The following is a 22,451-nucleotide window of genomic DNA, read 5'->3' as shown; positions in this document are numbered from 1 at the left end:
CAAAGACAGAAGCTCAACCACTTAGCCCCCCAGGTGCCCCCCAGGGGTTTCATGTTATATGAAACTTACTCTTCCTTTTAGTTCTTCTATGTATTTATTTGGCAAGATCCAGTTTGAAAGCTTCTGTGTATAAAATACTTCCCTTGAAATTTTTTCCCCTATAAATAACTAAAAACAGACGCTCATTTTTACTATGTAGTACTAGTATTTTTTTTTTAGTATTATAAACCTACTACTATCAACAAATAAAATAGTACTTGAGTGATTGAATATACACATGCTGTGGTAAGGCAGGGTGAGATAATGGGGATTAGGAAGGAGAGGGTTACAAAAGGGCACCGCATCTTGGGTGATGGATAAATTCATTATCTTGATTGTGGTTATGGTTATATATGTATGGCAAAAGTCATCTAATTGTAGACTTTAAATACATGCAGTTTATTGTATATTGATTGTATTTCAACAATACTTCAATAAATGGGTGGGGAAGAAAGTCTTTAAATATGTCAAGATTAAAATTTTTTTTCAATATATCAAGATCACAAACCATAAGAAGTAAAGCTGATTGATTAGATTACACCAAAATCAAGGATGTTCAATAAACACTATTACTGACAGAGTTAATGATGAAAGTTGGGAAGAGATATTTGCCAAGTCTAACCTCAGCAAAGGACTAATATCTGAACTATATAATAAACGGATGCAAATCAATGTAAAAATATGGGAATAACTACAGAAAAATTGGCAAAGGAAAATGAGACAACATAAAAGAGAAAAATCAAAAGTAAGAAAAACTTTGAAAAGATCCTCAGACATATTAATAATTAAAGAAATGCAAGGAAATATTTTAAATTCATGGCGATTGGAAAAACTGGAAACTTGAATAACATTAAGTCTTGGCAAGAAAGTTGAGATACAGAAATCCCACCGTAGACGGTGGGACATTCTAGAGAGTATGGAGCTCAATATGCACAAGAAATTATCACAGAACCAAAGGAGAAGTGTCCACATGCAGCGTCACCTGTGGCAGTAGGGAGTGGAAGGTAAGTATTGGAGTAGTGAACAAATAAAGCCTAGAAATCCACATAATAGAGTATCTTGCAGCGGTTAGGAGCAAAAGACTAGAAGGCCATGAGGTCGAAGAAAGTTTGTTTTATTTTTATTATTTTTTGAAAAAGATTCCATCTATTTATTCATGAGAGGCACAGAGAGAGGCAGAGACACAGGCAGAGGGAGAAGCAGGCTCCCTGCAGGGAGCCCCATCTGCGACTGGATCCCAGGATCCTGGGATCACCACCTGAGCCAAAGGCAGACGTTCAACCCCTGAGCCACCCAGGTGCGCCGTCCATTGAATGCTCCTAAAAAAAAAAAAAAAAGTTTTATTTATTTATTTGAGAGAGGGAGAGCGCAGAAGGGTAGAGGGCGAGGGAGTGTGCGTAGACTCCACCCGGAGCCAGCCGCGGGGCTTGATCCCACCACCCGCAGGTCGGGAGATGGGTCCTGACCACCCGGAGGTCATGACCGGAGAGGAAGCCAAGAGTTGGTGGCTTAACCCACCGAGTCGTTGATGCGCCCTTGATTGAACGTTTTTTTTTTTTTTTTTTTGTTTTGTTTTTAAGATTTTATTTATTTAGGGATCCCTGGGTGGCGCAGCGGTTTAGCGCCTGCCTTTGGCCCAGGGCGCGATCCTGGAGACCCGGGATCGAATCCCACGTCGGGCTCCCGGTGCATGGAGCCTGCTTCTCCCTCTGCCTGTGTCTCTGCCTCTCTCTCTCCTCTCTGTGTGACTATCATAAATAAATAAAAATTTAAAAAAAAAAGATTTTATTTATTTGACAGAGTAAGAGAGAGCAAAAGCAGAGGGAGCCGGAGAGGAAGAAGCAAGGTCCCGGCAGAGCAGGGGGCCGGATGGGGGGCCAGGACCCCGAACCCTGGGACCAGGGCTCCAGCACGAGGCGCGGCTAAGGGGCTGGGCCCCCGGGCGCCCCTCATCTCGGGCCGCTGCGAGCCGGAGCCCCGCCTGCCTGTCGTGACGCTCCCGCCGGGGGCGCAGCTCCTCCGCGGAGAGGCCTCGGCTCCGGGAGGACCTGGAGCCCGGGCTGGGTCGGAGCCTCGTCCCGGCGGCCCCCGGAAGGGCTCTAGGCTCGGAGCGGAGGCCGCCCGCACGCTGAGCCCGCGGAGCTGCAGTCTCTGTGGCGGGAACAGGCGCAGCCCCGGGCTTCTGCGGATACGCCTGGCCCCGCGTCTCGGTGGACCCCCGCGCCGCCAGGGGCCCCACGTGCGGTGCTGCCGCCCACGGCACGTGCTTGGGCTCCGTGAAGCCTCGGCCCGGGTAGCAGATGAGGCGCTGTTTGTTTGGATTCGTTACCGTGTCGCTGCTGCGGGGTCGGGACCGTCCTGCAAGAACGAGGACAGGCCAGCGCCGGGGCCAGGGTGAGCCCCGCAGAGAGCGGGGGCCCGGGCGACAGCGATCCCGAGCAAGCTTAGAGCCTTAGGCAGGAGACTTAGTGACGGGAGGAAGCTTTCCTGGCCGAGGCGCTGGGGGTTGGGTTTGAGCCTCGGGGCGCCCGGGAGCCCCCGGGCGGGGGCGGGAACGCCGGCCTCGCGCTGTGAGATGCGCCCCCCCCGGCGCCAGGGGGCGCTCGTGGGAGCTGCTGGGGGACCCGCGGGGCTCGGGGGCCGCGCGCCGGTGCCCCCCCCGCCCGGGCCAGGACCCGGGAGCGGCCGCCGTAGGTGGCGGGGGTCCGAGCCCCTCGTGGCCGCGGCCTCGGGCGCCCGCCTTGCGCCCCCCTTTGCAGCGCGAGCTCGGGCGTGCAAGGCGCCCGCGCGGGTGCGGGTGCGCATTAAGGCGGCGGGGGCCGCGGCCGCCCCGACGGCGGGGACTCCGGGCCGCGATGGGAGGCAGCTGTTCTCCCAGGCGGCCGCGGGGGGCAGCAGAGGGGGCGCGACAGGTGCGGGAGCCCCTCCCGGGCTGGAAGGGAAAAGGCGGGCTTCGGGTCTGTTCCCAGGCTGGAGGCCGCCGCCGCCCCCGCCGCCGCCCCCCAAATCCCCCGGAGAGGCCGGGCCGGCGCCGGGTCTGCGGGAGGAAGCGGCCGGAGACGGCGCGATTTCACGCGGCCTCGGGGCTCGGCTTCCAGGGCAGCGTGGACGGATTACGGGGCCGGAAGGGTCCCGGGGAAACCGAGGCGCCTGAGCGCGCGGCCCGCGCCTTCCTCACAAACACTCACGGAGAAAAACATTCACATTCAGGGAGCCCCCCCCCCCCAGTGACCCAACCGGCTGGGGAAGTTGAGTGATCTGGTTAATGGGCGCGGCCAGCTTCCAGGGGCCGGGCTTCGAGGCGCCCTCCCCGCCCCCAGCACCTTTCCCCGTCGGAGGCGCTAGGGCGTCTGCAGTCCCGGCCGCCCCTCGGCCCGGCCCCCGGGAAGGTCCGGGCGCGACCCCGGCTCGGCTCGCGTGGCCCGGGGACGAGCCCCGGCTGCAGCGCCGCCCCCCTCCCCTGCCCGGCGGGTCCCCGCCCCGGCCCGGCTCCGATTGCACTCCGCAGCCTCCCCGCCGCCGCTGCCCGTCGCTGACGGCTCAGGTGGCCCCGCTCCGATGTCCTAGTCGGGGCCCCGGGCCGGATCCGCGGGGCCGCCGCCGCCGCCGCGGGCGTCATGAGGGCGACGGCGCCGCTGCAGGTGCTGGGCTTCCTGCTCAGCCTGGTCCGCGCCTCCGACGTGGGCAACTCCCAGGCAGGTAAGCGGCGCGGGCGCCGGGGGGGGGGGGCCGGGCGGGGGCGGGGGGCGCTGGGACCACCCCGGCGGGGCGCTGCGGCGGGCTCGGGGCTCCCGACCCCCCACTTGTGATCTGCGTCGGGGTGGGGGGCCCCCGGGACACCCCGCTCCCCTGGGGCGCCCTGTGGGGACGGCCGTGGGGCCTCGGCTCCGCAAACGTGCGGCGGCAGTGAGGGGGGTGAGGTCCCGGAGAGTGGGGTCCCGGCCTGTGAGCCCACCCCCTCCCTCGGTTTCGGCGCCTCCAGTTTCGTTGTTTTGCCGACAGGGCGGAGCTAGGGAGGGGTCGGAGGGGGTTGTTGTTTTCTACTCTTGGAAAAACAAGAGCCGCACCTCCTCTTCCGTGGACCTGCCCCGGGACGGGCGGAGGCGCACCTAAGGGCCAAGTACAGGTGACATCGGGGTGAGAGGCCACGCAGAGCCGACCTCCCTCATTTCCTCAGAATAACCAAGCTGGCTGGTCCCCGGCTTGACCAACCTCTTGTTTTTGTCAAGACTCAGATCAATTCAACTAATATTTATTGAACATCTACTACGCACAGGCTCTGGGCCAGATGCTGTAGGGTCAGGGGCCTGCAGCCTGGACTTGTCTGTCTTTTCTCCCCCAACCCGAGACCAACAGGGCGTCTCTCCCACCTCCTGAGCTTCCAGTCTGGGAGTCCTTCCCGGACCCAGCCCCCGCCCCCCCCCTACATTCTGCTTATTGTCTGACTCTGTCTCCTGGAGTCTAGACAACAGTCAAACTGCTCCTCTCTTCCTCCTCCCACTCCCATACCATCCGAGCCCACCCCCTTGGGGTGTCTCTGCGACCGTGGACACCTGAGAGTTCTGGTGTTGCTCGAATTGGAGGAATCCTGTTGATCTCTTCCCCTCCCCCAGACCTCAGCTTGGGGTTTGGGAGGGCCAGGGCCTCTTCCCCAGAGTGGGAGTGGGAGAAACACCTGTGCTTCCCCCACAGTTGCTGGGCCTAAATTTAGACTTGGGATCTTGACTTTGAAACTCCCAGCTGGTGGGGGGTGGGGTGGAGGGGGGGGGGTCTGGGGACTGGAGTGGGAGGGACCAAATAGAATGACTGGGTCACTGTCCCATCCAGACCCTTGGAATCTTCAACCAGGAACCCAGGAGTCCCAGATCCTGGCCACCTTCCCTTGGGGAGACAGGAGGCAGGCATGGTTGGGTTTCTTTACCCTTTATCTGGATCCTGCAGCCTCTGGGCATCCGGCCCTGTCTCAGTCCTTCTATAGTCCCTTTGTCCTGGCTGTGATGGGGGTGGGGGCTATTGGAGAGGAGGCCTCTGGTTGAGGAGGCCCTGAAGATTCCTGGTTGACCCACCCCAGTGCTCTCTACCAAATGAGTGCCAGGCCCCTCCCTAGGCCCCTGGTCCCCGGGTACAGTGGGGCTTTTCCTTACTCTCTTCCCCCTTCCCTCCTCCCCATGCTGCCTGTTCCTCCTTAGAGGTGGTTTTCACGCTCTCTTCCTGAGCAGGCCCTTTGCTCCCTGTTTGTGTAATATGGACTTTACCCTCAGGATGGCAGAGAACTCGGACCTCTAACCCTTTAGCCTTCCAGGCACAGACACAGAGTCTGCACAGACACCTAAGGCAGGCGGGATAGATGGGGCCACCTGAAATACTTCCTCATAAGGAACCCCGAGGACAGAACCAGTATAGATTTCTGGGCCAGCGGGGAGCGGTGTGCATGCTTGTCTGTGTGTGTGCGTGCGCGTGTGTCCCTCGTGCATGTGCACACACACACATCACATACATATCCCACTTCTCCATGCAGAAATCTTGGCTCCTCCCTTATCTGGGGAGAGCGGTTGGCGCCTTGACTTGCAAGAGGGGGTGTCCTACCAGGAAAGGGTTTAGGGTGGGGCTGTTCCCTAAATGATTAACCTTCCTAGTTTCTTTACTTTCAGCCCCAGGACCCTAGAGTTCCCAGGCTCCTCTGGGAGCTCCCAGCCAGTTTACTCCTCTGCTGGGTCTAGCCCACCCCCTTGCTTCCCATTGTGGGGAGTGAAAGGGGATGGGAGCCCTCCAAAGTCCAGTGGTCAGACTAGGGGTGTATCTAGGAGGAGGGGTTGGAGTCTCACTAATCTCTCTTCCTCCGTTCCCACTCCCGCCTCCTACTAAACTGCCAGCGCCCCGGGGAAGGGTGGTGAGAACAGGTGGTGTCTAACCCCCACCCTCCCCTGGCCTCTCAGCGGAGGGGAGAGGGGTGGGGCTTCCGGGTCCCGCCTTTCCCTTAGCCCCTGTGTCCTCCATACTTAGAAGGGCAAGTGAACCCCCAAGACTGCCATGTTGCAAAGCTTTTTAATGAATCTTTTGACAATGAAATTGCGTGGAAGGCTTAGAATGGGGGGGATCCTCTGCTGTTTCCCTCCAGGCTTGTCTGTATTTGCTGGAAAGTGTGATGCTGAGGAGCTGCGATGTGTTGGAATAGGGCAAGGGAACCGGGAGGCCAGAGTTGAGGAAGAGGGGGTGCGGGGTAGGCAACCAACTCCTTATCTTTCAGCTTTAAGGACAAAGCTCACATTGACCCCCCTCTCCCCACCAGAGCTCCCCCTCTAGTGAGGTCACTTGTCTGAGCCCAAGGCTTGAGGGTGGAGGGGGCGGGTGCCACTGAGGACAGGGTGTCTCGGGACTGGGTGGAGCAGCCCCCTCCTCCCAGATAGAATTGCCTCATTGTGGGCTGAAGTGTGGCCCTGGGCACTGCCCCCACCCTCTGCCCCCATCCCACCCTCGGTAGACACAATAGGGGCTGTGTGCTGGCCCCAAAGAGATATTTATTCCAGGATGGGGGTAGAGAAGTAAGTACCCTGGTTGGAGAGGGGGGAGGGAAGAGGAGGGTAACCAAGTTGTGGTCCATTCCTAACTTCCCTAGGGAGGGGGGAAAAACCCCTACATCCTCTTTGGTTAACTCCTTAGTACCCAAAGGAGTACCTGAAAGAGGGAAGCTTTTTCACCTGCCTGTGCAGAGAGATGGCGCGGGGGTTCTGGGAGAGGAGGGGGTTTGGGCTCTCAGACCGACATGGGCCTTTGTGTCCGGCTCTCGGGGTGAGGGCTGAGGTGGTGGCTTGGTGGGAGGGCGACCAGGGGGATGACTCGGGGGCCGGGTGGGAGCTGTGTCCAGTCTCTGCCACTCTGACCCCCACTTTGAGCAGTGTGTCCCGGGACTCTGAACGGGCTGAGCGTGACTGGCGACGCTGAGAACCAATACCAGACCCTGTACAAGCTCTACGAGCGGTGCGAGGTGGTGATGGGGAACCTCGAGATCGTGCTCACGGGGCACAATGCTGACCTCTCCTTCCTGCAGGTCAGAGCGCGGACTCCCTACCTCAGGCTCCCCACTTGATCTTCCCCACAGAGACCCCCTTTCCCTCCCCCAGGGCTACCCTCTGCTGGGGTTCAGCACGCCTAGAACCTTGGGGTTTGTCAGATCCCAGCCGGGTGCTTCCGGGACCGGCCGGGATGTGGGCCCCAGGGCCTGGTCGCTGAGGCCGGGGCGGGGCGGGGGGGGGGGGGTGGCCCAGGAGGCGACGGGCTGGTGCTGTGCACCGGGGCCCACTTGGGGACTTGGGGAGGTGCTCGGGAGGGGAGGATGGGCCTGAGCGAGGACCCAGGACCAAGGACGCTCCAGGCTCCAGACCCTAAGAAGGAAAGGGGAGGGGCCTAGGATTCCCGGGCACTTGTGCCGCCTGTCTTCCTTGGCAGAAGGGACACGGCAGGCAGCGGGACACCCGCTGCTCCCTACTCCGGAGCAGGAATTAGAAAGACTTCGGGGGTGGGGGGTTAGGGATCCCCCTAGGATGGGGGGATCGAGGCCGTTTGTTCTGTTATCCCTCCCGCTGACATGACCTGTGCCACCCCAGTGGATCCGAGAAGTGACCGGCTATGTCCTGGTGGCCATGAACGAGTTCCCCACCCTGCCCCTGCCCAACCTCCGGGTGGTGCGGGGCACTCAGGTGTACGACGGGAAGTTCGCCATCTTCGTCATGCTCAACTATAACACCAACTCCAGCCATGCCCTGCGCCAGCTCCGCTTCACTCAGCTCACGGGTCAGTCCCGCGGGTGTCTCCCGGCCGCCCCCAGCCAGGCCGCGGGCAGGCACTCCCCCTGAGATCCAGGCTGCCACCAGGCGCTCCCCTCCACGGCCTTAGTCTAAAGGTCCTTAGTCTAAAGGTCCGCTCCTCCTTAAGCAAGAGAGGGAGCGGAGGCCCCTGCCCGGGGGGAGGGCCCTATGTCCCCAGCCTGAGCTGGGGCTCTGAAATCCTGTCACCTCCCCCTCACGATTACCCCCAAGCTGGGGAACTGTGGGACCACACGCCCCAGGGCTACCTCTTACCCCCCTGCCCGGTCCTTGGAAAACACACTTGGAGGCGGACCAAGGAGGTGACTGAGTCAGGGATCTCCTGGCTCTGCCTCCCCTCCCCCACCGGCTAAACCGGATCTGGACAGGTGTCTGGGAGGCCTCGTCGGCCTGGCCCCTTCTGCCCTATAAGGCGAGCCTTCTCCGGAGCTTGCTTTAATCAGACAGATTTGCCTGCCCCGCATGGCCTTCTCCCGAGTCCCGGTGGCCTGCGGGGTCGGTGGGGGCAGGGGGAGGCCTGCGGAGCCCTTAGCCTGTCACTGCTCTGCCCGACCGCAGAGATTCTGGCGGGGGGAGTGTATATTGAGAAGAACGACAAGCTTTGTCACATGGACACGATCGACTGGAGGGACATCGTGAGGGACCGAGACGCCGAGATAGTGGTGAAGGACAACGGCAGGAGCTGTGAGTGATGTGATCGGCCGCCGCCCCCCCCCCCCCCCCCCCCCCCCCCCGCCAGACAGAGTGGCCCTTCCCCGTCATCAGTCATCACCTACCCCAGTCCGAGCTCACCTGTCCACTCAGAGGAACACCTCAGGCCCGAGACCCCTGGGCTCCCAACCTTGGAAGCTCTATGCGAAGGAGCAGAAGACCCCGGGACTGAGGAGAGCCTCATCTGTGGGCTCCAGGCCCCCATCTCCTCCGTGTCAACATTCCGCGCTCCGGGGCCCCCTGCCCCCCATCACAGTCGGCTGCCCCCGCCCACTCACACACACATATTCCTGCTGGGTTCAGTTTGCCGAGGAGGAACCAAGCTCCCGGGGTGGGCGGTGGGCCTGGGCCGGGCTTGGCACCTTCAGCGGCCCTGCGGGGGGTGCGGAGGTGTGGCCCCACCCCTTGTTGACAGTTGCGGGAGCCCCAGGGCCAGGAGGGACACTGCCGGGCCCTTTGCTTTGTGGGACTGGGGTGCCTGCGTGCTGACATCATACCCTGTTGACTCAAGGAAGCCTTTCTTAGCCCTCAACAGCCCTTTGCATTGCTTTCTTTCCCAACCAGGTCCCCCGTGTCATGACACCTGCAAGGGGCGATGCTGGGGTCCTAGACCAGAAGACTGCCAGACATGTGCGTTTACTCCCCTCCAAAAACCTCATACACTTTTCATATCCCTGCCCGCCCCGACCTATGTCAACACCGGGGGTAGGACAAGCCTAGACTAGAGGGCAAGAGTCAGAGCCCTGACTGCCGTGCTTCTTCTCTTTCTATAGTGACCAAGACCATCTGTGCCCCTCAGTGTAATGGTCATTGCTTTGGGCCCAACCCCAACCAGTGCTGCCATGATGAGTGTGCAGGGGGCTGCTCAGGCCCTCAGGATACAGACTGCTTTGTATGTACCACCGTTTGCCTGGTTCTGAAGTGGGGATGTGGGCTTTGGGGAGGAAGTAGGGATATGTACATAATGTGAGTTTTATGAATCTCCTACATTCCTAGGCCTGCCGACTCTTCAATGACAGCGGGGCCTGTGTGCGCCAGTGTCCACAGCCTCTGGTCTACAACAAGCTAACTTTCCAGCTGGAACCCAATCCCCACACCAAGTATCAGTATGGTGGAGTTTGTGTAGCCAGCTGTCCCCGTAAGTGTCTAAAAAGAGGAACAATGATAGTAGAACCAGGGTTTTAGAAAAAATTTTAGGAGATATAGGGATCAAGTTGGGTGGTAGAGGATGTAAGTTGTAATCTAATCACTCCGGTGAATCCTCTCCCCACTGTCCTGTCTACTGTCCTGTCTACTTCCCATGATTTCTAGCAACTGCTCCTAGTTCTGCAACAAAGAGCAAAGAGCTTTTCTCAGCCATAGGACAGCGCTTAAGGAACCTTGGGTGGTGGTTTGGGACAGATCCAGCACAGAGCAGGAGGGAGCAAGGTTCAGTTGCTCGTTGGCAGTGTTCCTCTCTTGTCTCTCATGGTGCCCTCCTCTCCCTAGATAACTTTGTGGTCGATCAAACGTCTTGTGTCCGGGCCTGTCCTCCTGACAAGATGGAAGTAGATAAAAATGGACTCAAGATGTGTGAACCTTGTGGGGGGCTGTGCCCCAAAGGTGAGTAGGAGATGGTGAAGAGTTGGTGAAGAGAACTTCCTTTCCCCAGAGACCAATCAGGCTCTACCCACTGAGCCTCTTTTGTGTTTGCAGCCTGTGAGGGGACAGGCTCCGGGAGCCGCTTCCAGACTGTGGACTCCAGCAACATTGATGGATTTGTGAACTGCACCAAGATCCTGGGCAACCTGGACTTTCTGATAACTGGCCTCAATGGGTTAGACTCTGCATTCCCTCTCTAACCCCCACTCCATCCATCCTCTCGCGGTTCATTGCATTTGGCTCAACCCTTCATATGTGCAGCTGATTAGGAATATGAATCACAGGGGCACCTGGGTGGCTCAGTCGGTTAAGCGTCCGACTCTTGGTTCCAGCTAAGGTCGTGATCTAGGCATTGTGAGATCAAGCCCCGCATCCTGCTCTGTGCTTAGCGTGGAGTGTCCTTGAGATCCTCTCCCCCTGCCTCTGCTCCTCCCCCTGCTTGCTCTCTCTCTCTCTCTCTCTCTCTCAAAATAAATAAATAAAAATCATTAAAAATTAAAAAAATAAAAGGAATATAAATCATGAAATTTTAAAGGTTACACAGTACCTGACCATTCCTAACTCTGTCTGCCACCCAGGACTTGAATCCCTTGAGACCCCCCCGCAAGGAATCTGATAACCGTCTCACTGCACGGCAGTGGACAAAGAAATTGTGTTCTCCTACTACCTTTTTTGTTTTTTGTTTTCAGATTTTATTACATCTATCTATCTATCTAACCATTTATTTGATAGAGACGAGCAGGGGGAGCTCCAGAGGGAGAGGGAAAAGCAAGTTCCCCCACTGAGTAGGGAGGCCAATGTGAGACTTGATCCCACGATCCTGGGACTGTTACCCGAGGTGAAGGCAGACAGCCAGCTGACTGAGCCACCCAGGCACCCCTTTATGTAAGAGAGAGAGGAAGAAGGACGCCCGGGTGGCTCAGCGGTTTAGCACCTGCCTTTGGCCCAGGGCGTGATTCTGGAGTCTCAGGATCAAGTCCTACCTTGGCTCCCTGCATGGAGCCTGCTTCTCCCTCTGCCTGTGTCTCTGCCTCTCTCTCTGTCTCTCATGAATAAATTTTAAAAATCCTTTAAAAAAGAGAGAGGGAGAGAGGGAATCCCAAGTGGGGCCATGTCAGGAGCACAGCCCCACGTGGAGGACCCTGAGATCACGACGAGCCGAAATCAAAGTCCAATGCCTAATGGACTGAGCCACCCAGGCGCCCCTTAAGATTTTTTTCTCTATACCCAATGTGGGGCTTGAACTCAACCCTGAGACCAAGAGTCGCATGCACCACTACTGAGCCAGCCAAGTGCCCCTGCCCAAATCAACGTACTTTAAGAAAGATTTTGTTTGTTTATTTATACACACACACACATACACACATGTGTGTACGCTTGTGCGTGTGTGCGGGTGTGCAAGTTGGCGAAGAAGCACATGGGGAGGGAGAAAAAGGGGGAAAGAATCTCAAGCAAATTCCACGCTGAGCACAGAGCCGGCCTGGGGCTCCATCCCATGACCCTGGGATCAGGACCCCAGCTAAAACCAAGACTTGGATGCTCAGCCGACAGCCACTCAGGCACCCCCTGAATCAATTTTTTAAAAAAATTTTATTGATTTATTCATCAGACACAGAGAGAGAGAGAGAGAGGCAGAGACACAGGCAGAGAGGGGAGAAGCAGGCCCCATGCAGGGAGCCCGATGTGGGTCTCATCCTGGGACTCCAGGATCACCCCCTGAGCCAAAGGCAGAGGCCCAACTGCTGAGCCACCCAGGCATCCCCTGAATCGATTTTTCTTTCTTTCTTTTTTTTTTTTTTTTATTTATGATAGTCACACAGAGAGACAGAGAGAGAGGGGCAGAGACATAGGCAGAGGGAGAAGCAGGCTCCATGCACCAGGAGCCCGACATGGGATTCGATCCCGGGTCTCCAGATCGCGCCCTGGGCCAAAGGCAGGCGCTAAAACACTGCGCAACCCAGGGATCCCTGAATCGATTTTTCGATGAGAGTTGCCACATGATGATTTTCTAACTCCATTATTCCTTTTGCATTTATTTGTCGGCATTTTAGCGTTAGGAACAGTTTTCCTTTCCCATTGATTGATTGATTGGTACCTATTTCACTCAGTCCTTTATAATCTTTTACAGTTATTATTTTGGTGTTGATTTGTCTCTGTTCTGGCCACTGGGGGCTTCTTCAAGCCGGATCCCAGATTCTTTGTACCCTTCATTCTCTGAGCACTTACTTCCTTTTTTGCATAAGATGCTATAAACTCATGTTATATTTCTCCCACCCTACTCATTTCTCCAAGGAGCCCTGTTTCCTTTTAGTGGAGGATGGTATTAGAAACGAAGTTCTGGGCAGCCCGGGTGGCTCAGTGGTTTAGCGCCACCTTCAGCTCAGGGAGTGATCCTGGAGACCCGGGATGGAGTCTCACGTCAGGCTCCCCGCAGGGAGCCTACTTCTCCCTCTGCCTGTGTCTCTGCCCCTCCCTCTCTCTGTGTGTCTCTTATGAATAAATAAATAAAATCTTAAAAAGAAAAAAAAAGAAAAAAGAAACTTAAGTTCTGAGGCTAGGTGTGACTGGGTTGTACCTGTATCTTGTTGACTGGTTTTGACTGTTCTCTCCAGAGACCCCTGGCACAAGATCCCTGCCTTGGACCCTGAGAAGCTCAATGTCTTCCGGACAGTACGGGAGATCACAGGTGAGTGGGAAGAGAGAACCCTTTCTGAGAGAAATGAGTGAACCACTGACACAAATTGGTGTATAACTAGTTACAAAATCATGTCACAAGTGATGGGAGAGGGGCCACTAGAACTTGAGAAGGCAAGAGGAGAAGACTCCTTCCCCACTGACGCGCCTCTCTCCAACCCGTCAGGTTACCTGAACATCCAGTCCTGGCCTCCCCACATGCACAACTTCAGTGTCTTTTCCAACCTGACAACCATTGGGGGCAGAAGCCTGTACAAGTGAGTAGTTAGGAGTGTGGTGGTGGTAGTACCTCCAGGCAATGAACCCTGTTTCTTAGGCATCTTTGTCTCAGCATGCCCAAAGGGCTGAGAGTTGGAAGGGGAATCTCTCTTCCCGGTCTGACTGGCCCAGAGCACATTGGTTAAATGAAAAGGAATCCACTGCATGGTCATTTTCCCCTGTGTAATCTCCCTTCTTACCCCGTTTCCTTGTTCTCAGCCGGGGTTTCTCTTTGCTGATCATGAAGAACTTGAATATAACATCTTTGGGCCTCCGATCTTTGAAAGAAATTAGTGCTGGGCGTATCTACATAAGTGCCAACAAGCAACTCTGCTACCACCATTCTCTGAACTGGACCAGGCTGCTTCGGGGGCCTCCGGAAGAGAGGCTGGACATCAAGCATAATCGGCCCCGCAGAGACTGCGGTGAGGGGAAGGGCCCAGAGGGTGGCCGGGAAAAAGAAGTCAGGGAGGAGAGGGTACAGTGTGTAAAAACTGTTCTGCTCTGGAAGTAGGAGTAGGGATCAGACGGTAGAGCCAAGGAGAGGGGTGTGTTAGGCTGGAGGCACTTAGGAGGAAGAGCTCAGCAGAAGGCACGTGAGGAGAGCTGACTCCTCCTGTCTCACCCCTTCCTTCCCAGTGGCAGAAGGCAAAGTGTGTGATCCCCTGTGCTCCTCTGGGGGATGCTGGGGCCCAGGTCCTGGTCAGTGCCTGTCCTGTCGAAACTACAGCCGAGGAGGTGTCTGTGTGACCCACTGCAACTTTCTAAATGGGTAACACTGAGGGGAGAGAGAGGCACGAAGGGGTGGGAGGATGGGGCCCTGGGATGGATGCTATTCAGCTGGTACCTGAAAGCCTTTAGTCCACTTTCTTCCTTTTTTAAAAAATAATTCTTTATTTTAGAGGGTGGGGAGGGGCAGAGGGAGAGGGAGAGAGAACCCCAAGCTGACTCAAGCCCCGATGAGAGGCTTGATCTCACAACCCTGAGCTCACAACTGGACCCGAAACCAAGAGTTGGATGCTTAATTGACTGCATCACCTAGGCACCCCTAGACAACTTTCTGCATATGCCTGGGTGGAATCGAGCAAGGGGACCCTGTGGTTGGACATAAAGGTCAGGACTTAGAAGTGACCCCTTCCAGGGATCCCTGGGTGGCGCAGCGGTTTGGCGCCTGCCTTTGGCCCAGGGCGCGATCCTGGAGACCCGGGATCGAATCCCACGTCAGGCTTCCGGTGCATGGAGCCTGCTTCTCCCTCTGCCTATGTCTCTGCCCCTCTCTCTCTCTCTCTCTCTCTCTCTCTCTCTCTCTGTATGACTACATAAATAAAATAAAATAAAATAAAAAAAAAAAAGAAGTGACCCCTTCCCTTTACCCCCCACTGCAGGGAGCCTCGTGAGTTTGCCCATGAAGCTGAATGCTTCTCCTGCCACCCGGAGTGCCAACCCATGGAGGGGACTGCCACATGCAATGGCTCGGTACAGTAGCAACACCAGGATCTCTAAGGGAGGAAGGGCATGGGCAGTACTAGAAGGTCTTGAGAATGATAATGGCCAAATCACAAGGCCAGCACAAGGAGGCCAGATAACCCTAGGGTCTGTGGATGGAGCATCCTGAATCGCTGCGTTGGTCCTTGCTGGGAGGGGTGAAGTTGGCCTTGGGATCCCATTCTTCCCAACCTTCTCTTCCACCCAGGGCTCTGATGCCTGTGCTCAGTGTGCCCATTTTCGAGATGGGCCGCACTGTGTGAGCAGCTGCCCCAATGGAGTCCTCGGTGCCAAGGGCCCCATCTACAAGTACCCAGACACTCACAACGAATGTCGGCCCTGCCACGAGAATTGCACCCAGGGGTCAGTGATGGGATAATAATGGGGGAGGGGGAAAAACAAAACTAGGGGGAAATTAGAGGGTAAAGGGGACCTGAGAGAATAAAGGAACTGTGATTTTAAGAATCACGCCAAGCTGTATGGTGAAGAATTGGAGAAAAAGAATCTCAATAACAGCACAAAATTATACCACAGTTTTGAGAACCTGAAATAACCCCAGCTCAGGGGAGTTTCATTCAAGAGAGGGACTAGGGGAGAGTTGGCAAGCTAGAGAGGGGGCTGTGTCTTATGATTAGGGCTCCAGGATGGGATACCATGGTAGGGTCTGAAACAGTGTCGTGTGTTGAGGCTGGTGGGATTGAGCTTGCTATGGGGGTCTCCCAAGCTCCCATTTAAGGAGGTGACTTTCTTCTCTAGGTGTAAGGGACCAGAGCTACAAGACTGTTTAGGTCAAACACTGGCACTGATCAGGTATGATGGGCTTGGAGATTTTAGCAGCTGGGGGTATTTGGGAGAGAAGCTAGGGAAGGGGCAGTTACCTGCTGGAAAGAAGGTCTCTATTCATTCTGTCCTTTTTTTTTTTTTTTTTTTTTTTTAAGATTTTACTTATTTATTCATGAGAGACAGAGAGAGGCAGAGACACAGGCAGAGGGAGAAGCAGGCTCCATGCAGGGAGCCCGATGCGGGGACTTGATCCCAGGACCCCAGGATCATGACCTGAGCTGAAGGCAGACCCAACCACTGAGCCACCCAGGCACCCCCCATTCTGTCCTTCTATATACACCAGTATCCCTGGACTTGGAGACACAAGAATCCAGGCTTCTGGACTGCCCATCCTAAAATTAATTTGTAGTATCCTCAGGAGGTGCAGATGTAGTTTAACCCTTTCATTGCTCAATAATATGTGTGGGGGATCCCTGGGTGGCGCAGCGGTTTGGCACCTGCCTTTGGCCCAGGGCGTGATCCTGGAGACCCGGGATCGAATCCCACATCAGGCTCCCGGTACATGGAGCCTGCTTGCTTCTCCCTCTGCTTCTCCCTCTGCCATGTCTCTGCCTCTCTCTCTCTTTCTGTGACTATCATAAATTAAAAAAAAAAATGTGTGTATGTGAATATTAAATTCTTGCCCCAGATCTGTACTATACCTTTCATGTAGGCGTAGATGACATTTTTAAGGGAGGTGTAGACCCAGGGTAATGCTGGACTTCTCTATCCCACAGCAAAACCCATCTGGCAGTGGGCTTAACAGTGGTAGTGGGATTGGCAGTGATTTTCCTGATCCTGGGAGGCACTTTACTCTATTGGCGTGGGCGCCGGATTCAGAATAAGAGGGCTATGCGGCGCTACTTGGAACGGGGTGAGGTGAGTGCCTACCTTACTTACTTACTTACCTACTAAGAGCGTCCTCCTTTCCCAGAGATTTGATCCCTTTCTTCAAGGAGGTGGTATGGTCCATTAGAAAGAACTCTGGCCAGAGAAACAGGAATCTTGCATTCTGGTCCTGATTTTGCCATTAGTTTCCCACATGACTGTGAAGAAGTTACTTTCCTTCTCTGTGCCTCATTGTATGCTCGTAGATGGAAAAAATAATAACATTTATCCTTATAGGATGGCTGTAAGGATGAAATGGAATGATGTACATGAAGGTGCTTTGAAAAGCATAGAGAATTGTATAAAAGTATTCAGGGTGGTAGCGTTACCAGCTCTGCCCCCTGCCCCCTTCCTCCCATCAAAGGGGAAACCCAACTCTTGATTCCTGTTGTCATGAACACAGACCTTAGGGTCTCTTACTCCCCAGTATGCCTGCAATGACTTTTAAGACTAAAGACAATCCTTCCTGTTCCCACTGCTCTGGGCATCCACTTATAGGTAGGGGGTGCGAGTGGGACATGGGAATGGACTTTCCTGAGTATTTTCTTCCGTTCTGCTCCTCAGAGCATAGAGCCTCTGGATCCCAGTGAGAAGGCTAACAAAGTCTTGGCCAGAATCTTCAAAGAAACAGAGCTGAGGAAGCTTAAAGTCCTTGGCTCAGGCGTCTTTGGAACCGTGCACAAAGTGAGTGGAGGAGGAGGAGGAGAAAGGTTCTAGGATGAAAGAGAGAAAGATTTAGGGAAAGGGCCAGCCTGGGGAGAATGACCTTAGGCTGACTCCTGCCCAACACTTCCCAGGGAGTATGGATTCCTGAGGGCGAATCAATCAAGATTCCAGTCTGCATTAAAGTCATCGAGGACAAGAGTGGACGGCAGAGTTTTCAAGATGTGACGGATGTAAGTGAAGGAAGGGTATTCTGCATGCCACTAGGAGAGAGGCCAATAGTAGGTAGGATTTTGTAGCAGCATGGTCCTGTGTTAGCAGATACTGTTGGCCTCACTGATGTCCCTGAATGTTGGGCTAGCCCTCTGGGTGTACATGGACTTTCTTGATCCTTGGATAACCCCTTCTGTGTCTCGTAGCATATGCTGGCCATTGGCAGCCTAGACCATGCCCACATTGTACGGCTGCTGGGACTGTGCCCAGGGTCATCTCTGCAGCTCGTCACTCAGTACTTGCCTCTGGGTTCCCTGCTGGATCATGTGAGACAACACCGTGGAGCACTGGGGCCCCAGCTGCTGCTCAATTGGGGAGTACAGATTGCCAAGGTGAGAGGAACCTGGCTGGTGGCTGGCAGGGAGGTTGAAGTTCTGAGAGGTGCCCTTAGGGTTTGGGAGGATTCTGGATCTCAAGAATCAGTTCCACCCAACTTTGAGAATACATCCTTCCTCTGTAGGGGATGTACTACCTTGAGGAGCATGGTATGGTGCATAGGAACCTGGCGGCCCGAAATGTGCTACTGAAGTCACCAAGTCAGGTCCAGGTGGCAGATTTTGGGGTGGCTGACCTGCTACCCCCCGATGATAAGCAACTACTACACAGTGAGGCCAAGGTGAGGTAACACAAAGGGCTGGGTAAGGAGGTGGGGGTGGAGTGAAGCATGGGATAGAGAGCAGTCAGTGGTCTCCTTCAGAGGCAAATGGATGCTGCACAGTACATTTGAGGAGAGGAATCTGGAGATGGAAATTCAAGTTCAGAAAGCAACAAAGAAAGGAATGAGAGAGAACTTGGGGCAGAGAAGTGGTGAGAAAATTTGTGGAGGTCAACTGATGACACTTTTGCCTTTAAATCCCCAGACTCCAATTAAGTGGATGGCCCTGGAGAGTATCCACTTTGGAAAATACACACATCAGAGTGACGTCTGGAGTTATGGTCAGTCCCTTTGGATACCCTCCATACCGTCACTGGTCCAAATTCCATAGTTGCCTTTTGAGAGACCCCCCTTTTCAGAATTTCTGAGCCCTTCAGATCCTTGTGTGAGATCAAGTTCTGCTTTCCCTTCATCTTCATGCCCATGTCTACTATTTTGCCATCAACTAGTCATATCTTCCTCTACCAGGAGTGACAGTTTGGGAGCTGATGACCTTTGGGGCAGAGCCCTATGCTGGGCTACGATTGGCCGAAGTACCAGATCTGCTAGAGAAGGGGGAGCGATTGGCACAGCCCCAGATCTGTACCATTGATGTCTACATGGTCATGGTCAAGTGTGAGTTACTTGCTGATCCCAGCCATTTTCTCTTTCTTTCTCTTTATTTCTTTCTTTAATTAATTAATTTATTTGAGAGAAAGATCAAGAGAGCAGGGAGAGGGGCAAAGGGAGAGGAAGAGAGTCCTAAGCAGACTCCGCACTATGCAAGGAGCCTGATTCAGGACTCAATCTCATGACCTGAGCCAAAACCAAGAGTCAGATGCTTAACTGCACCACCTGGGTGCCCCCCAGCCATTGTCTAACTGCCTTCCCTCCCTACTCTACTCCCCTCTTATGGCTCTGCTTCCTACATCTTGCCACCAGGTTGGATGATTGATGAGAACATCCGTCCAACCTTTAAAGAACTAGCCAATGAGTTCACCAGGATGGCCCGAGACCCCCCACGGTATCTGGTCATAAAGGTGAGTAGTGGTTAGGAGTTGTCAAGGAGATCTAGAGGAAGGGGAACTTGGCTGGAACTAGGATCCATCTTAACAATCACCTGCCCCTACAGAGAGAGAGTGGGCCTGGAATTCCCCCTGGGGCAGAGCCCCCTGCTCTGACAAACAAGGAACTGGAGGAGGTGGAGCTGGAGCCAGAACTGGAGCTAGATCTGGACTTGGAGACAGAGGAGGATGGCCTGGCGGCCACACTAAGCTCTGCCCTCAGTCTGCCAGTTGGAACACTTAATCGGCCCCGTGGGGTAAGGCACTTCCCAGTTTTAAGACTCTGCACCCTGAGCCCTCTATCTACCTAGACCCTCATGAACCCCACTGATGCCCAGATTAACTACTTAAAAGCCCCCAGGGTGAGTAGATTTCTCCCTTAATCTAAACCTTCATTTTTTTCATCCTAGAGCCAGAGCCTCTTAAGCCCATCATCTGGATATATGCCTATGAACCAGGGTAACCTTGGGGACACCTGCCAGGTAAGGTCTCTTTAAGGGGCTGCTGAGAGGCTGGGTGGCAGTTTCTTAGAATCCATAGGGGCCATGTGGGAGGCTTCAGAAATCCTTGAGGTTTAACCAGTGCCCCACAAAAAAGAAGGCATCGAACAACCCAGTCTCTTAAAGGAATACCAATTTTTCCCTCGTCTCTGTATAAATTTCCATGTATTACTTTCCTCCTTTAGGAGTCTGCCATTTGTGGGACTGGTGAGCGGTACCCCCGTCCAGCCTCTTTGCACCCAATGCCACCGGGACGCCTGGCATCAGAGTCCTCAGAGGGCCATGTGACAGGGTCCGAGGCTGAGCTCCAGGAGAAGGCATCAATGTGTAGAAGCCGGAGCCGGAGCCCACGGCCACGAGGAGACAGTGCCTACCATTCCCAGCGCCACAGCCTGCTTACTCCTGTCATCCCACTCTCCCCACCAGGGTTGGAGGAAGAGGATGTCAATGGATATGTCATGCCAGATGCACACCTCAGAGGTGCCTGACTCTTCCTAGAAATCTTTCTCTGATCCCTGCCCCCAGGCTCCTCGTCATCCTTTTGTCTTCTCTGATCTAATCCCTCCCTTTGCATAATTTCCTCTTTCCCCCAGTTCCCACCAGCTACTACCATGTTCTCCACATACCTACCCTCTCTTCTCAACCCTTAGGTACTCCCTCCTCCCGGGAAGGCACCCTTTCTTCAGTGGGCCTCAGCTCTGTCCTGGGTACTGAAGAAGAGGAGGAAGATGAGGAGTATGAATACATGAATCGGAGAAAACACAGTCCACCTCGTCACCCTAGGCCCAGTTCTCTCGAGGAGCTAGGTTATGAGTACATGGATGTGGGATCAGACCTCAGCGCTTCCCTGGGCAGCACACAGAGTTGCCCACTCAACCCTGTGCCCCTCATGCCTGCTGCTGGCACAACCCCAGATGAGGACTATGAATATATGAATCGGCGACATGCTGGAGGAGCTCCTGGGGGAGACTATGCAGCCATGGGGGCCTGCCCAGCCGCTGAGCAAGGGTATGAAGAGATGAGAGCTTTCCAGGGGCCTGGAAACCATGCCCCGCATGTCCACTGTGCCCGCCTCAAACCTCTACGTAGTTTAGAAGCCACTGACTCCGCTTTCGATAATCCTGATTATTGGCATAGCAGGCTTTTCCCCAAGGCTGATGCTCAGAGAACATAACCCCTGCTCCCTGAAGTACTCAGGGAGCATTTCATGGCAGCTAGTGCCTCTAGAGGGTACCCCTCATCTCCCTAGTCCCTTCTTCACAGGTCTCAGCCCTATTTCCCCAGCCCTAGACAATTCCATTCAACCTTTGGAGGCTTTTAAACACTTTGACACAAAATTCTTGATGTGTAGCCAGCTGTGCACTTTCTTCTCTTTCCCAATCCCAGGAAAGGAGATTTTCCCTATTTTGTGTGCTTTCCTAAACCCATTCGTCAGCTTCCTCAGGGGGACTCCCTGGAGATATGAAGGATTACTCCCTTGTCCCTTTCTCTCAGACTCTGACTTGTTGAGATTAGTCTTTAAAGTGTGCTTTTGTTTCCCATCAGACTCCTAAGAAAGAGGAAAATGGGGGTAACGTGCCAGGGGCAAGTAAACTTTGGGCTTATGACTCAACCCTCTAGGAAGAATGGAAAGCTTCGAATCTTAAGTGGAGAGAGGTTGGGCATAGATATTAATGAGTACTATTAATGGAGTATTTACTATGCCAGCCATCATGCTAAAGTTTACCTATGTTATCTCTATTATCTCATCTAATCCTTACAACAGTTCTGTGAGCTAGGTATTAGCCCATTTCACAAATAAGGAACCTGAGCCTTAAAAAGATTAAGTAAATTAAGTGGCAGGTCCAGGATTCAGTATCTTACAATGCAGGTTTTCTTACTGTAAGGTATCAAGGAAAACTGATAAAAGTCAGAGTCCTTGTAAGGGGCATTGTCTTCTTGTTTTTGCACTGAATCAAGCCTAACCCCCAACAACCACAGCCTCCTCCTACACCCAGACTTCTCATCTCAGGTCTCAGGAAGTAGGGGGAAGGAGGTGGTCGGATGGAAAAAATAACTGGACATTTTTGTGTAAACCATAACCTGTATGTGCTGTAGATGGTCTCTTCTTACCCAAGGGACAGCCTCACAAGGGTCGCAAGAGCCACTTTTAGGGTCTGTTCTCATCCAGTAGTGGGAAGCTTCCAGCTGGGATAGAAAGAGGACCCAGCTTCAGGCCTCTGTCTCCTTGGATGGGAAACGGTGTTTGTTGTATCACTGAAGATTTTTATTTTGTTTTTATACACACCTGAATAAAAATGCCGGTTTTTCAGCTTCCTGTGTGTCAGATGAAAACCTTTATAGTGTGGAAGGCAGATCACCCCTTCGCTCCTCCGCAGTGCATGGCCATTTAGCTTCTGACAGTCTGTACCTTGCAGCTTCTCCAGCCCCACTTTTCTTTGTATTCTCAGAAGACAAGCATAGTACACACACAGTTCCTTCTCCTTTAAGGCTTCTACTAGGAATCTTTTTTTGTTTTTTTTTTTTTAAGATTTTATTTATTTACTCATAGACACACAGAGAGAGAGGCAGAGACGCAGGCAGAGGGAGAAGCAGGCTCCATGCAGGGAGCCCGATGTGGGACTCAATCCCGGGTCCCCAGGATCACACCCCGGGCTGCAGGCGGCGCCAGGCCGCTGCGCCACCCGGGCTGCCCTTACTAGGAATCTCTAAGGACCACCAGCTGGGAATAACAAAAACAAGAAAGCCCACATTTGGGAAAATAAGAAAAAGCCCTACAAACGTGGTGCCTCACGGGATGGAACAACTCGTCTGTCGGAAACTCCCGTGTATTTCAGAAGTCTTGCTCTCCTCACGTCTATGAGCACTTCCTCAGGTGCCATCCAAGCCTATTGTTGGAACAGCAGAGCCATCTTCAGCGGAGTCTGGCCTCTGGGAGGCTGCCGTGGATAATCCC

At 54.2% G+C, this 22,451-nt stretch overlaps 1 protein-coding gene across 1 annotated transcript; it reads left to right on the top strand.

Annotated features, from left to right (window-relative positions):
• The first annotated feature begins 3,378 nt into the window (after positions 1 to 3,378).
• Positions 3,379 to 21,810, top strand: ERBB3 (erb-b2 receptor tyrosine kinase 3). The gene is made up of 28 exons (XM_041755261.1): positions 3,379 to 3,738; positions 6,936 to 7,087; positions 7,644 to 7,830; positions 8,421 to 8,546; positions 9,138 to 9,203; positions 9,347 to 9,465; positions 9,570 to 9,711; positions 10,062 to 10,175; positions 10,269 to 10,389; positions 12,827 to 12,900; positions 13,075 to 13,165; positions 13,386 to 13,591; positions 13,806 to 13,938; positions 14,552 to 14,642; positions 14,860 to 15,014; positions 15,408 to 15,461; positions 16,211 to 16,352; positions 16,926 to 17,045; positions 17,159 to 17,257; positions 17,444 to 17,629; positions 17,758 to 17,913; positions 18,158 to 18,233; positions 18,421 to 18,567; positions 18,874 to 18,971; positions 19,064 to 19,252; positions 19,406 to 19,477; positions 19,681 to 19,975; positions 20,146 to 21,810. Exons 1-28 carry the CDS (start codon positions 3,657 to 3,659, stop codon positions 20,667 to 20,669), a joined length of 4,017 nt encoding a protein of 1,338 aa, XP_041611195.1. The 5' UTR covers positions 3,379 to 3,656; the 3' UTR covers positions 20,670 to 21,810.
• Positions 21,811 to 22,451: the final 641 nt, after the last annotated feature.

The sequence above is a fragment of the Vulpes lagopus genome, chromosome 5, assembly GCF_018345385.1.
Source record: "Vulpes lagopus strain Blue_001 chromosome 5, ASM1834538v1, whole genome shotgun sequence".
In the NCBI taxonomy this organism is placed as follows: domain Eukaryota; kingdom Metazoa; phylum Chordata; class Mammalia; order Carnivora; family Canidae; genus Vulpes; species Vulpes lagopus.
This window is presented reverse-complemented; position numbering and strand designations above follow the sequence as displayed.

Coding starts and splice junctions, on each gene's coding strand:
- ERBB3 (XM_041755261.1), top strand. CDS start 3,657: ATGAGGGCGACGGCGCCGCTGCAGGTGCTGGGCTTCCTGCTCAGCCTG. Junction 9,466..9,569: donor CTCAGGATACAGACTGCTTT/GTATGTACCACC, acceptor CTACATTCCTAG/GCCTGCCGACTCTTCAATGA. Junction 19,976..20,145: donor GCCAGATGCACACCTCAGAG/GTGCCTGACTCT, acceptor CTCAACCCTTAG/GTACTCCCTCCTCCCGGGAA.